The sequence below is a fragment of the Polypterus senegalus genome, chromosome 8, assembly GCF_016835505.1.
Source record: "Polypterus senegalus isolate Bchr_013 chromosome 8, ASM1683550v1, whole genome shotgun sequence".
In the NCBI taxonomy this organism is placed as follows: Eukaryota; Metazoa; Chordata; class Cladistia; order Polypteriformes; family Polypteridae; genus Polypterus; species Polypterus senegalus.
The window spans coordinates 173,500,316-173,514,523 of NC_053161.1; the positions used below are offsets into that span (position 1 = coordinate 173,500,316).

Consider the following 14,208-nt stretch of genomic DNA (forward strand, 5'->3'; position numbering starts at 1 on the left):
TAAGTGAGAAATCTTAAATGTAAAAACATGATAGCCCTCTTCAGGCTAAGATTCATTTAACAAGAGAGAAAAACAATGTATGGTCAAGATCTTCTTATAAAATAACTGTCCAACAAAATCTTTTGAGGTTTCTGACGAGTTTTTCAATACAATGTGGGTCTGTGTTTGTCCAGTTTCTCCCACATAGTGTGCAGTGTCAGGACATTTCATACAGAGAATGAAATGGGACTACAGTTATGACAAATTTTAGGGAATAACAAAAGTGAAAGGCAAGCTTTATTAGAGCTACCGGTCATTATGGATATCTACTCTTAAAAAGAAAAGAGCGACTGGGCTGATTCCAGGGTTACAGGGGATGAATTATGAGGAAAGATTAAAAGAGCTGAGCCTTTACAGTTTAAGAAAATGGAGATTAAGAGGTGGCATGATTAAAATGTTTAAAATTATGAAGGGAATTAGTACAGTGGATCGAGATGGTGACTTTAAAATGAGTTCATCAAGAACACAGGGACACATTGGGAAACTTGTTAAGGGGAAATTTCACAAAAACATTAGGAAGTTTTTCTTTACACAAAGAACCATAGACACTTGGATTAAGCGACCAAGTAGTGTGGTAGACAGTAAGACTTTAGGGACTTTAAATAGTCAACTTGATGTTATTCTGGAGGAATTAAGTAGATAGGACTGGCAAGCTTAGTTTGGCTGAATGGTCTATATTGTCATCTTTATTGATCTACAAAAAATATTATTCTTTATAAATCCTGTACTGAAATCAACCCAAGCTAATAACAACCTCCACTTGTTGTTACACAGCAGTTCTAAGCTTTATGGCTTTATGTTCATTTACAAAAGACATTACAGTACTTGAGGAAGTGCATGTGAAGTTATACTGTCAAAACTAGCTGTAAACAGAGAGAGGCCAGTGATACTTAGAAGAGAGGGAAGGCAAGAATAATGGCTTTTACGTTGATGAAAGTGGGTGACTAAATAGGAAAAAGGGAATCTGTGGACAGGGCGGCACGGTGGCGCAGTGGTAGCGCTGCTGCCTCGCAGTTAGGAGACCCGGGCGCTCCGGTTTCCTCCCACAATCCAAAGACATGCAGGTTAGGTGGATTGGCGATTCTAAATTGGCCCTGGTGTGTGGGTGTGTTTGTGTGTGTCCTGCGGTGGGTTGGCACCCTGCCCAGGATTGGTTCCTGCCTTGTGCCCTGTGTTGGCTGGGATTGGCTCCAGCAGACCCCCGTGACCCTGTGTTCGGATTCAGCGGGTTAGAAAATGGATGGATGGGATGGAATCTGTGGACTCATTCTGTGCACAGAGAGGAATGGCAGATGCAGATGTGTATGCTACCCACCTGAGTTTGGAGTGAAAGAAAACAGAGGCACGTCTCTGGCAGAAATTAAAAGTGAAGCTGCTTTAATAAGTTCAGATCTTTTGATTTTTGCCCTTTAATTAAAACATGAGTGTGGATGGTGCACAAACTTTAGTACAGTGTTTAGTACAGCATTTTAAATTACAGTAAGAAGAGATAAAGAAGAAGTTGCCCTTAATGCTTCGTAAGCAATGGGCTTATTAGCCAAAATGAGTCTGTTTTATGTGTAAACTTGTTTATCAGGAAGAAACAAGGCTAGCATGTTTAAAACGTTATTAGAATTGTGGTGTGTAATAATGACAAACATTTTCTTTTATGTCATATGTACTATGGCTAATTATTTTGTTAAATGGAATTTATTTATTTTAAAATTTTTATTTTATTTATTGTCACTGAACACTGTAGGATGATGTTGGAGATCAAGAAGAGGAAGAGAGTGGGGGCAGAGCCAAGGATCAAATGGTGGAATTTGAAAAAGGAAGACTGCAAGGTTGAGTTTAGGGAGGAGGAGAGACAGGCAATGGGTGGCAGTGAAGAGTTACAAGACAGCTGGGAAGCCACAGCAGATGTAGTAAGGGTGACAGCAAGAAGGGTGCTTGGTGTGACATCTGGAAAGAGAAAGGAGGAAAAGGAAACCTGGTGGTGGAATGAGGAAATACAGGAGAGTATACAGAGGAAGAGGATGGAAAAGAAGAAGTGAGATAGTCAGAGAGATACAGAAAGTAGACAAGAACACAAGGAGATAAGGCGCAAGGTGAAGAGAGAAGTGGCGAAGGCAAAAGAAAAGGTGTATGATGAGTTGTATGAGAGGCTGGACACTAGGGAGGGAGAAAATTACCTGTGGGATAGACAGAGGGACCAAGCTGGGAAAGATGTGCAGCAGGTTAGGGTGATAAAGGATAAAGATGGAAATGTAATCACAATCGAGGAGAGTTGTTGAGCAGATGGAAAGAGTACTTTGAGAGGCTGATCCGAGTGGCAGCCTTTCCAGCAGCTCCGTATATGACTTTATCTTTTTACCTTTTTATCTCTATTTTTCTCTATTTCACTGATCACTTCTACCACTTTCTTTTATGTGGAATTGCTCCAGCTGGACACTTTTTACTACTATTTGACATGGATTTTACACTCCAAGAATCGCCTATTCAAGTAGTCAGCTTAATGCACTGAGAAGAAATGCTTATGCCGGTGTGGTTCCTTATTTACCTGACGAGGTAAGAAGACGATATCGGGCAGCCGAGCCGGTGCAAAGATAAAAGATAAGATTAAATTGAGACAACTTGAGAGAAAATGGCGTTATAAACCGTTGGTGCCTTCTGTGATCCTGGGAAATGTAAACTCACTACTAAATAAGATCGACGAACTGGCTGTGCTGGTGAAAAATGTCAGAACCTACAGAGAATGCAGCTTGCTGTGTTTTAGTGAAACGTGGCTAACGTCTACCATCCCAGATGCTAACGTGGAGCTACCCGGGTTTAGCACAGTTAGAGCGGACAGAGACGCAAGTACCTGTGGAAAGAAGAAAGGAGGAGGACTCGCTCTCTATGTCAATACAAAGTGGTGCAACTCAGGACATGTAAACGTTAAAATCTCCACTTGCTGCAGGGACATCGAACTGTTGGCCGTAAGTCTGCGCCCTATTACTTGCCCAGAGAGTTTGGACACGTGATTGTTGTTATTGTTTACATCCCCCTCAAGCGCGAGATGGCGAGTGACATCATCCATTCCGCAGTTGCTAAGTTACAAACGCAGCACCCTGAGGCACTTGTGCTAATCGCTGGAGACTTTAACCATGTAACGCTGGACAAAACATTACCTGCCTTCTCCCAGTATGTGGATTGTAACACTCGGGGAAACAGGACTATCGACCTACTGTATGCAAGCGTTAAAGACGCATACAGCGCCACCCCGCTGCCTGCGCTTGGGAAAGCAGATCATAACCTGGTTCTGCTTCAGCCTCAATACAAACCAAGAGTGAGGGCGCTACCTACAACTACACGCTCATTCAGGAAGTGGTCCCCTGAGGCAGAGCAGGCTCTGAGAGACTGCTTTGGAACTACAGACTGGGATATATTGCTGGGTCACATAGTGAGAACATTGAAGAGGCTGTTGAATGCACAACTGATTACATCAACTTCTGTATGGACATTGTAGTTCCAGTAAGAACAGTATGCTGCTATGCTAACAACAAGCCATGGATTACAAGTGACATCAAGGGCCTTTTGAACCAGAAGAAAAGGGCTTTTAAAGGTGGTGATCAGCATGAGCTCAAGTGCGTGCAGAAGGAACTCGAGTCCAGCTCAGGGCGAAAGAGCAGTACAGGAGAAAGCTGGAGCAGAAGTTGCAGAACAACAGCATGAAGGAAGTGTGGGATGGGATGAAGATTATCACTGGCTGCAGCTCAAGCGGGTGCCGCCATGAGACAGACGTGGAGAGAGCAAACCAAATGAACAACTTCTTTAATAGGTTTGATCACAGTAACCCACTCTCACCTCGAGTACTGCATCCTCCAACCATCCTTCTGCTGATACCAGCATAGGTGAGACATCCCCACCCACAATTACAGCAGCCCAGGTGAGCAGAGAGCTGAAAAGACTTTGTGCCAGCAAAGTAGCGGGTCCAGATGGTGTATCGCCACGACTGCTGAAGGCCTGTGCGTTGGAACTGGGGAGTCCTCTACAGCGCATCTTCAACCTGAGCCTGGAACAGGGAGAGTCCCAAGGCTTTGGAAAACATCTTGTATCACCCTGTCCCAAAGGTATCACGTCCTAGTGAGCTGAATGACTTCCGCCTGTTGCTCTGACGTCACATCTGATGAAGACCATGGAGCGGCTGCTGCTTCACCACCTGAGGCCACAGGTCCGCCACGCCTCGACCCTCTGCAGTTCGCATACCAGGAGAAGGTGGGAGGAGGATGCCATCATCTATATGCTACACCGATCCCTCTCCCACCTGGACAGAGGCAGTGGTGCTGTAAGAATTATGTTTTTGGACTTCTCTAGCGCCTTCAACACCATCCAACCTCTGCTCCTTAGAGACAAGCTGACTGAGATGGGAGTAGACTCACACCTGGTGGCATGGATTGTGGACTATCTTACAGACAGACCTCAATATGTGCGTCTTGGGAACTGCAGGTCTGACATTGTGTTCAGCAATACAGGGGCGCCGCAGGGGACTGTACTTTCTCCGGTCCTGTTCAATCTATATACATCAGACTTCCAATATGACTCGATCCTGCCACGTGCAAAAGTTCGCTGATGACACTGCTATTGTGGGCTGCATCAGGAGTGGGCAGGAGGAGGAGTACAGAAAGTTAATCAAAGACTTTGTTAAATGGTGCGACTCAAACCACTTACACCTTAACACCAGCAAGACCAAGGAGCTGGTGGTGGATTTTAGGAGGCCCAGGCCCCTCATGGACCCTGTGATCATCAGAGGTGACTGTGTGCAGAGGGTGCAGACCTATAAATATCTGGGAGTGCAGCTGGATGACAAATTGGACTGGACTGCCAATACTGATGCTCTATGTAAGAAAGGTCAGAGCAGACTATACTTTCTGAGAAGGTTGGCATCCTTCAACATCTGCAGTAAGATGCTGCAGATGTTCTACCAGACGGTTGTGGCGAGTGCCCTCTTCTACGCGGTGGTGTGCTGGGGTGGCAGCATAAAGATGAAAGACGCCTCACGCCTGGACAAACTTGTTAAGAAGGCAGGCTCTATTGTAGGATTAAAGTTGGACAGTTTAACATCTGTGGCAGAGCGACGGGCACTAAGCAAACTCCTGTCAATCATGAATAATCCACTGCATCCACTTAACAGTGTCATCTCCAGGCAGAGGAGTAGCTTCAGTGACAGACTTTTGTCACTGTCCTGCTCCACTGACAGACTGAGGAGATCGTTCCTCCCCACACTATGCGACTCTTCAATTCCACCCAGGGGAGTAAATGCTAACATTAATTTTATTTTAATTTTTTCATTTTATTACTATTTAATTTAATATTGTTTCTTTGTATCAGTATACTGCTGCTGGATTATGTGAATTTCCCCTTGGGATTAATAAAGTATCTATCTATGAATAAAGAGAAGAGGTAGGATGATGTGGAGATAGTGAATCAGGAAATGCAATGGATTAGCAAGGAGGAAGTAAGCATAGCTATGAAGAGGATGAAGATTGGAAAGGCCGTTGGTCCAGATAACATACCTATGGAAGCATGGAGATGTTTAGGAGAAATGGTAGTGGAGTTTTTAACCAGATTGCTTAATGGAATCTTGGAAAGTAAGAGGATGCTTGAGGAGTGGAGAAGAAGTGTACTGGTGCCAATATTTAAGAATAAGGGGGATGTGCAGGACTGTAATAACTACAGGGGGAGAAAATTGAAGAGCTGCAGCATGAAGTTATAAGAAAGAGTAGTGGAAGCTTGGTTAAGAAGTGATGTGATGATTAGTGAGCAGCAGTATGGTTTCATGCCAGGAAAGAGCACCACAGATGCAATGTTTGCTCTGAGGATGTTGATGGAGACGTACAGAGAAGGCAAGAAGGAGCTGCATTGTGTCTTTGTGGACCTGGAGAAAGCATATGACAGTGTGCCTCGAGAGGAGTTGTGGTATTGTATGAAGAAGTCTGGAGTGGCAGAGAAGTATGTAAGAGTTGTACAGGATATGTACGAGGAAAGTGTGACAGTGGTGAGGTCTGCAGTAGGCGCGATGGATGCATTCAAGGTGGAGGTGGGATTACATCAGGGATCGGCTCTGAGCCCTTTCTTATTTGCAATGGTGATGGACAGGTTGGCAGACGAGATTAGACAGGAGTCCTCATGGACTATGATGTTTGCTGATGACATTGTGATCTGTAGCGATAGTAGTGAGCAGGTTGAGGAGACGCTGGAGAGGTGGAGATATGCTCTAGAGAGGTAGAGGAATGAAGGTCAGTAGTAACAAGACAATACATGTGTTTGAATGAGAGGAAGATCAGTGGAATGGTGAGGATGAAGGGAGTAGAGTTGGCAAAGGTGGAGGAGTTTAAATAAATGGAATCAGCAGTACAGAGTAATGGGGATTGTGGAAGAGAGGTGAAAAAGAGAGTGCAGGCAGGGTGGAATGGGTCCAGGGCTACAGGGGACGAGTTATGAGGAAAGATTAAAAGATTGTCAGGAGTGATTTGTGACAGACGGGTATCAGCAAGAGTGAAAGGGAAGGTCTACAGGATGGTAGTGAGACCAGCTATGTTATATGGGTTGGAGATGGTTGCACTGACCAGAAATCAGGAGACAGAGCTGGAGGTGGCAGAGTTAAAGATGCTAAGATTTGCACTGGGTGTGACGAGGATGGACAGGAGTAGAAATGAGTACATTAGAGGGTCAGCTCAAGTTGGATAGTTGAAGGACAAAGTCAAAGAGGCGAGATTGCGTTGGTTTGGACATGTGCAGAGGAGAGATGCTGAATATATTGGGAGAAGGATGCTAAGGATAGAGCTGCCAGGCAAGAGGAAAAAAGGAAGGCCTAAGGGAAGGTTAATGGATATAGCGAGAGAAGACATGCAGGTGATGGGGGTGAATGAATAAGATACAGAGGACAGAAAGATATGGAAGAAGATGATCCACTGTGGCAACCCCTAACGGGAGCAGCCGAAAGAAGAAGAAGAAGAAGAAGAACTGAACAATAAACCTACAGAATGTTATTACATAAATACAAACTGAACTAGTAGCATCGACATTCTGCAGTTTAATTGAAAAAATACCAAAATTCATATTTTAATAATGAACATAAGACTTCTACATGTCTGGTTATGAAGGTGCTAAAAGATGGAAAAAAAACATTTAAAAGGATAAAGCAGAAAAAAAATCTGAATTAGCTAATTCTAGTAACATGAAATGAATGATCCGCACCGGCACTAAAAAAAACTGATCTGTGCGTCCCTAGTACTTACACAGATTTGCAACTATAATGCATTGCCTGTAAATTTTTAAAATAAAACAAAACACAAACATGCATAAACATTACATAAACTCTTTTGCAAAATATACCCCAATGGTTAACACAACCAGATCATGACAACATCCCTTTTGCTGGTAATAAAGATACTGTATACTGTAGATAGTGGGCACAGGAGGAGAGGAAAGAAAAACGGGTCTTGTTCAAAAAGCGGACGCCACTTGGTTCTTATCCTAATGTCTTAATCCCCCCACCCCTTTTATCCTTACCTTAACCGCACTGGAACTGGGCCCTGAGGCTAAAATAGTTTATTACCTAGTGCCCAGATGTTAAGGTTACCCCTAGTCTGTTTTGGAGTCCACTTTTTGAACAAGAGCCGGAAATACAACTCTGGGGGTAGTCTGTGTTTAATATTGACAGGCAAAGTTGCCTCTTAGTTTAGCCCACAGACATTCTACAATATTCTACAAAGACATGCTGGACAGTCTAACAAGAGACTGAAATTCTTTCATATTTAAATCTCAAACACCCTAAATCACTGGTGTTATGTTATCAAACACAAATGAGCTCTTACAAAGCCTAAAAATAATAATTTACTAAAAAAAAAAAAAACCTTTTACCTCACTGCAAAGTTTTACATACATCACACAAGACCTCCTTTTTAGGCTCATAATTCTGTTCCTAAAATTAATATGGATTTTTTATTTCACACTTACTTTCTCCAGACAGAGGTGTAGGGGATGGTTGTTCTTCTTGAGTTCTAACAGATGGCATTTCCTCAGGGCTCTTTGCGTCAGACTGTAGTGATTCAGATGCCACCTTGAGCTCAGTACACTCCACACTTTTTTGTCCAGGTACCTCAATGCTGACAGATGTCTCCATGGCCTCTTCTTTAATGTCCACAGTTACCAGTTCATAATCCTCCTCTTTAATGCTGGGACTCTCCTGCTTAGGGTGGACAGACTCCCATTCACTGTCCTCTTTATCCTTAAAGTTTACTATCGTTATCTCTGTGGTCTTTATGTCAGCCTCGCACGTCTCCTCTTTCACATCCATCTTAGCATCACAGTAAATGGCCACTGCTTCTTCCTTGCTGTTGAAAGAACAGGATTCAATGCCATCATAACTGCACCAATTAAACTGAACAACATTTCAGTTTCTTGTTACAGCACCCTCTCCATTAAAGTTGATATGAACTCATTAAGTTTAGAAAAATCACATTACAGTTTATTGACAGTAACTCATTACTTGTCATATCAATTTAGGAAAGTTAAACGTAACAGTTATGTTCTTCCATGACTTAAGGCACATGATGCAGTTATGTCTGATACAGTTTAAAAGCTGTCAGTATGTTGCTATGAGGCAACATTTAGAAAACATTTGATGAATTTCCAGTCAAGCCATTGTGCTTATATACAGTAATTCCATGCACCAGTACTACACTTTAGCTGTAGTCATAGTATAATAAAAGAAAATCTTGAGATGAGACAAGACTATTGCCAAGAGATTTTTTCGAGTCCCACCCTCCTCTCAGCCATTTCCGGTTAACAGCCCACAGTCCTCTTACCTCTCATTCGTGTGAATGCCTTTGTCAGACACAGTTCCTGTGCTCTCAGCTCTTATACATTTTTATGTTTTCCTCACTTTAAGTTCCCAATAAAAGAAGACGTATTACATGTAATTCCATGCACCAGTACTACAATTTAGCTGTAGTCATAGTATAATAAAAGAAAATCTTGAGATGAGACAAGACTATTGCCAAGAGATTTTTTCGAGTAACCCTCCTCTCAACCATTTCCGGTTAACAGCCCACGCCTGTTCACCTCTCATTCGTGTGAATGCCTTTGTCAGACACAGTTCCTGTGCTCTCAGCTCTTATACATTTTTATGTTTCCTCACTTTAAGTTCCCAATAAAAGTAGACGTATTACTGTATGTCCAAACCTTATTGAAGAATTTCATCATGAAGGGTTATCAACAGAAAAAATGAGTACACGGGCAAACCTAGCACTGAGAAATAATGAAGTCAAACAAATTAATGCAAAATTGTCAATCGGTTACACTGCAAGTTGGTTAAATGCGTATCCATAGACTGTGGTGAAACAGTTGGTGGTGACTGTGCGGAAGATGAAAACATCAACTTACAATATCACGAAGAATATCTACAACCGATAACACCGTCCGGTCTTCCACCACACGAATTACTGTTAAAAGAAGGATGTATCATAATGTTATTGCGTAATTTATATCTGAGTGATGGGCATTGCAATAGGACATCCATAAGATGTCCATAAGATTAGTTGTATTGAAAATTGGTCAAACAATTCTGAGATGTAAAATTTTAACAGGCGACAAGAAAGGTAATGTAGTACATCTTCAGGGGAAAAAAATTTGACCCCAAAGGAGATCTTGATATGCCATTAGTATTAAAACATTTACAATTTCCCATTAGATTAGCTTTTACAATAACAATTAAGAAATCATTCTGACATTCAAAAAAGTCAGTTTATTTATTAGAGAGAAAGAAATGATCTTCACACACGGGCAGTTACACATTGTGTTGTCACAATGTAAGTCCAAACACGGAATCAAAATTCAATGTGATATTGATGAAAAGTCCAAATATTGTTTTTATTGAAGTTTTACAGCAAAAGTGTACATTTAAAAAGTACTTGAGTGTTAATTTCAAATCCAAACAGAATAAAAATGTGTAACTCAATGAAAACCTCTCAAGCAACATGAAGCATAATTTACTTTCAAATGATCATGTTTTACTATAGTTAATTACTCACTCTAACATAAAATAGTTCTATTATGCATATGTAACAATTCCCATGAAAATAACAATCTGTTTAAATTGTACATCCGCTTAGCCATACATGAGTGGCAGAACTGTGAAGTGGCTAGCGTGTAGCACCCGCCCGGGGGTTGGCGAGCAAAGCAAGCAGGGGGCAGAGCCACCTAGTAATCTCTTATATATATTTCTCTTCTAATTCATCCTGCTTCCTCTTTAAACCCGGTCATGTCATGTCACGGCCCTATATCTAGCCTGACCGTGTGACCTTTCACTTCAGGAGTAACGTGACAGCAATGGGGTCATGAGAGAGGAGCGGGGAACACGGTAGTCCAAACGAGTAATAGGAATTGAGAAAAGCGGCATGGGGGTGTATGGGAGGCCGCAGCCAGCATGGGGAAGGGTTTGGAAGAGGAGGAATAGGAATCGAGAAATGTCGTGTGGGCTGCATGTAGGGGGGACCGGGTTTGAAGAGGAAGCAGAACGAACCAGGTGGGGAAGGGTTCGGAAGAGGAGGAATAGGAATCGAGAAACGCCGTGTGGGGCGGACCGGGTTTGAAGAGGAAGCAGGATGAACCAGAAGAGAAATATATATATATATATATATATATATATATATATCTAGCCTGATCACATGACCTTTTACTTCGGCAGTGACGTGACACCAATGGGGTCATGAAAGAAGAGTGGGGAACGCGGTAGTCCGAAGGAGGAATAGGAATCGAGAAAAGCAGCGTGGGAGTGTATGGGAGGCCGTAGTCAGCATGGGGAAGGGATTGGAAGAGGAGGAATAGGAATCGACAAATTGCATGTGGGGGGTACCAGATTTGAAGAGGAAACAGGATGAACCAGGTGGGGAAGGGTTTGGAAGAGGAGGAATAGGAATCAAGAAATGCCATGTAGGCTGTGTGTGAGGTGGACCAGGTTTGAAGAGGAAGTCCCAAGGACAAACGTTTGCAAAGATTTGCGTTAATCTACAACAACCAGTCTTCAGCCACGGTCAGTTGTATGTGGCTTTTTCTAGGGTTAGATCTTTCAACTCATTATCTGTCGTCTTCAGCAAAACACCTATTCACAACTGCATCATTCAAGAAGTATTTCTTTCTTCTTGATTTCTCAATTCCTTTCTCACCATTTTCCGTTCCTATTCTTACACACTCTACGGCGGGCGTCAGCTAGTAATATATATTATTTGGGTTTTATTTCTCTTTAAACAGTGCCTCATTCTTTGCTAATCATTACACTCCCATAGTCCTTCCAGCTTCAGCACAGTACAACATTGGATGTGTGTCAGTATGTCTGTGTAGCACAAGCAAAGTAAGCTGTTAATTCTTACATTTGTATAAATTGTCAGGTTTGCCGTGTTTGTGAAAGCGTTCTGAGTGAGCTGCCTTCCACCACTGTGCTCGTTTCTTGTGACTTGCGCCATCCACGACCTGCCTTTTTACGTCTTACGTCCATGTCAGATGAATGCTGGGTGTGTACTTTGTATTTATAGTTTGTGTGAAAAACATTGTGATGACATTTCATCTGACTTCATATTAGTTTTTAAACTAAACAAAATAACAGAAATACGGTCAGTTCTCCACACTTTTTAAAATTATCTTCATAATGTGTACTGAAAGAACATTAGTGATTATAAACGTGAAACTTTTTTTGATGCTTATTTTTTTAGTGGTCTGCAGCAGAGAGACAGCAATTCACACTTGGAGAGCAATGTTTGATAATATCAGTAACAGGGGCAGGAGATGACTTGTGCAAATGTGGTCAAAAACTGTTTAAATTTGTAAAGAACAAATTTTAAAAGAACATGTTTGTCATGTGGTGGACTTAACTCTCTCGAATTCCCCACACTCAGACAAACTATTAACATTAGCCAGCCAGACCAAAAGGTTTCCTAAAATCTGTCTGATAAACGGAACTACATACCCAATTTGACTTTTCAAAAAAGGTTGCTGGGTTATTCAGTTTCTGCTCTTATTGAACCAGCAAAATTAGTAAGCGGTCTATAAAACTGACAGCCATTCATAAATAAGCTTTGATGAGTGGACTTTCACTTAACAGACATAATTCTTCTCCATGTGGCTTTATTCTCCAGGACAATTAGCATATTAGCAAAGAGACAAGAACAATGTCCTTAGGTAGTTTAATAAGAGTCTTACTGGTTCACCAGTTACTTGATAAGAATCGTCAGAGAACTTTCAAATTTTAAACAAAAGTCTTCAAGACAGAGAATGTAAAATTTAATTTGACTTTAGCCTATTTTGTGTGTGTGCTTAATATCTTTTCTCTTTAATCAAAGACAATCACACCACTGGACATTTTTTTTTCATTAAATAGTCTATCAGCTATAAATGAAGCTTACATAATAGAGAAGAGGTTGTAAGTGACGGCCAGCAATTCAACTTGAAGACGACCTGGGGACTTACACTTTTGACATAGCCCAGGAATTCTATCGAGTTATGGGGACGGAAGCCCAGAAGTACTTCAGGGCTGACGGACAACTTGACTTCTCCATCTGACCTGGAAGCTCTGGCAAGTGACATGGATGTAAGAGCAGAAGCACATCCGGGTCAGACAATATATAAAGAACTGGTAGAGGACAGAGCTTGCTGGGAGGAGTGGGAAGAAAGAAAGAAAGAATGAATTGTGCGGTTTGTGGTGCTTTACTGTCTGTTTATCTGTGGTGACTGGACAGCACTGAGAATTTAAAAGAAATGTAAAAAAATATTGGTACTGTACTTTTAACTCCTGTCGTCAGTGTCTGCCTGTCGGGTTAGAGGGGCGACAGTGCCCTCTAGTGTCACAAGGTATAATAACTTCATTCGTTTTTTTTTGTTTTTTTTTATAAAAACAACCACAACTCCATCCATCCATTTTCTAACCCGCTGAATCCGAACACAGGGTCACGGGGGTCTGCTGGAGCCAATCCCAGCCGACACAGAGCAAAAGGCAGGAAACAATCCTGGGCAGGGTGCCAACCCACCGCAGGACACACACAAACACACCCACACACTAAGCACACACTAGGGCAAATTTAGAATCGCCAATCCACCTAACCTGCATGTCTTTGGACTGTGGGAGGAAACCCACGCAGACACGGGGAGAACATGCAAACTCCACGCAGGGAGGTCCCGGGAAGCGAACCCGGGTCTCCTAACTGCGAGGCAGCAGCCTACCACTGCGCCACCGTGCCGCCCATCTCAAGATTTTCTTTTATTATACTATGACTACAGCTAAAGTGTAGTACTGGTGCATGGAATTACTGTATATAAGCACAATGGCTTGACTGGAAATTCATCGAATGTTTCCTAAATGTTGCCTCATAGCAACATACTGACAGCTTTTAAACTGTATCAGACATAACTGCATCATATCTAGATCTTATTCACACAAGTTTTTTTTATTGATAAAAAATGCGATAATTGTTGTTCAAATCATTCCACAGATACCATCCACTTAAGAAAACGCTATGTGAGTTCTTTCAGCTGAATAGTGCGTGTGTGTTCTTCAAAGGTGCTACAGAACATGTTGGGTACTTTGTGTGTATGTGTCAGTTCTTAACTTTTAAATAAATAAAAAAGGGAGATCCTTCTAAAAGTTGCTACATGCTATTACATTTTGATAATACATCATTTACCTCAGATAAGAGCTATATAACTAATACTAGATACATTTTATAATTAGAAGATGATGCCTTTCACAAGGATACCTTTATTTACGCCCGATGTGTTAAATAAGTCAACTACACTAACAAGTTTGTGACGCCACCGAAACAAACATTTAAGAAAATCTGTTAGTTTGTGAAGACTTTTCAATCTCTAATAATTCTAACTACATTTAAGTGTTCTTAAAATCCCATGTGTCATGCTTATTTTTGACCTTTTTAATACTATATGTTCTTGGAATGTGCAAAGTATGCACCAAGAAATTCATTTTAAAAAGTACCCTACATGACAAGGCTGGTACAAAAAAAAAATCACCTTCCTTAATTGAAATAATTCAAAAACCCCTTTTATAACTCAATTGGAAAATGAAGTGAAATTTCAATCGAAAGCAAAATTAAATTGTCGCTCCGATGAGCAGATGTATTATTTAATGTGTATTGTAAT

General features: G+C 41.6%; 1 protein-coding gene across 1 annotated transcript in view; it reads right to left on the bottom strand.

Moving 5' to 3' along the window:
• LOC120534709 (zinc finger protein 135-like) overlaps positions 1-14,208 on the bottom strand; it is a 39,469-nt gene that overhangs the window by 24,810 nt on the left and 451 nt on the right. Inside the window, exon 2 of the mRNA XM_039762295.1 lies at positions 8,020-8,396. Within this exon, the coding sequence (XP_039618229.1) occupies positions 8,020-8,359 (340 nt within the window). The 5' untranslated portion in view covers positions 8,360-8,396. The remainder of the gene's footprint in view (positions 1-8,019; positions 8,397-14,208) is intronic.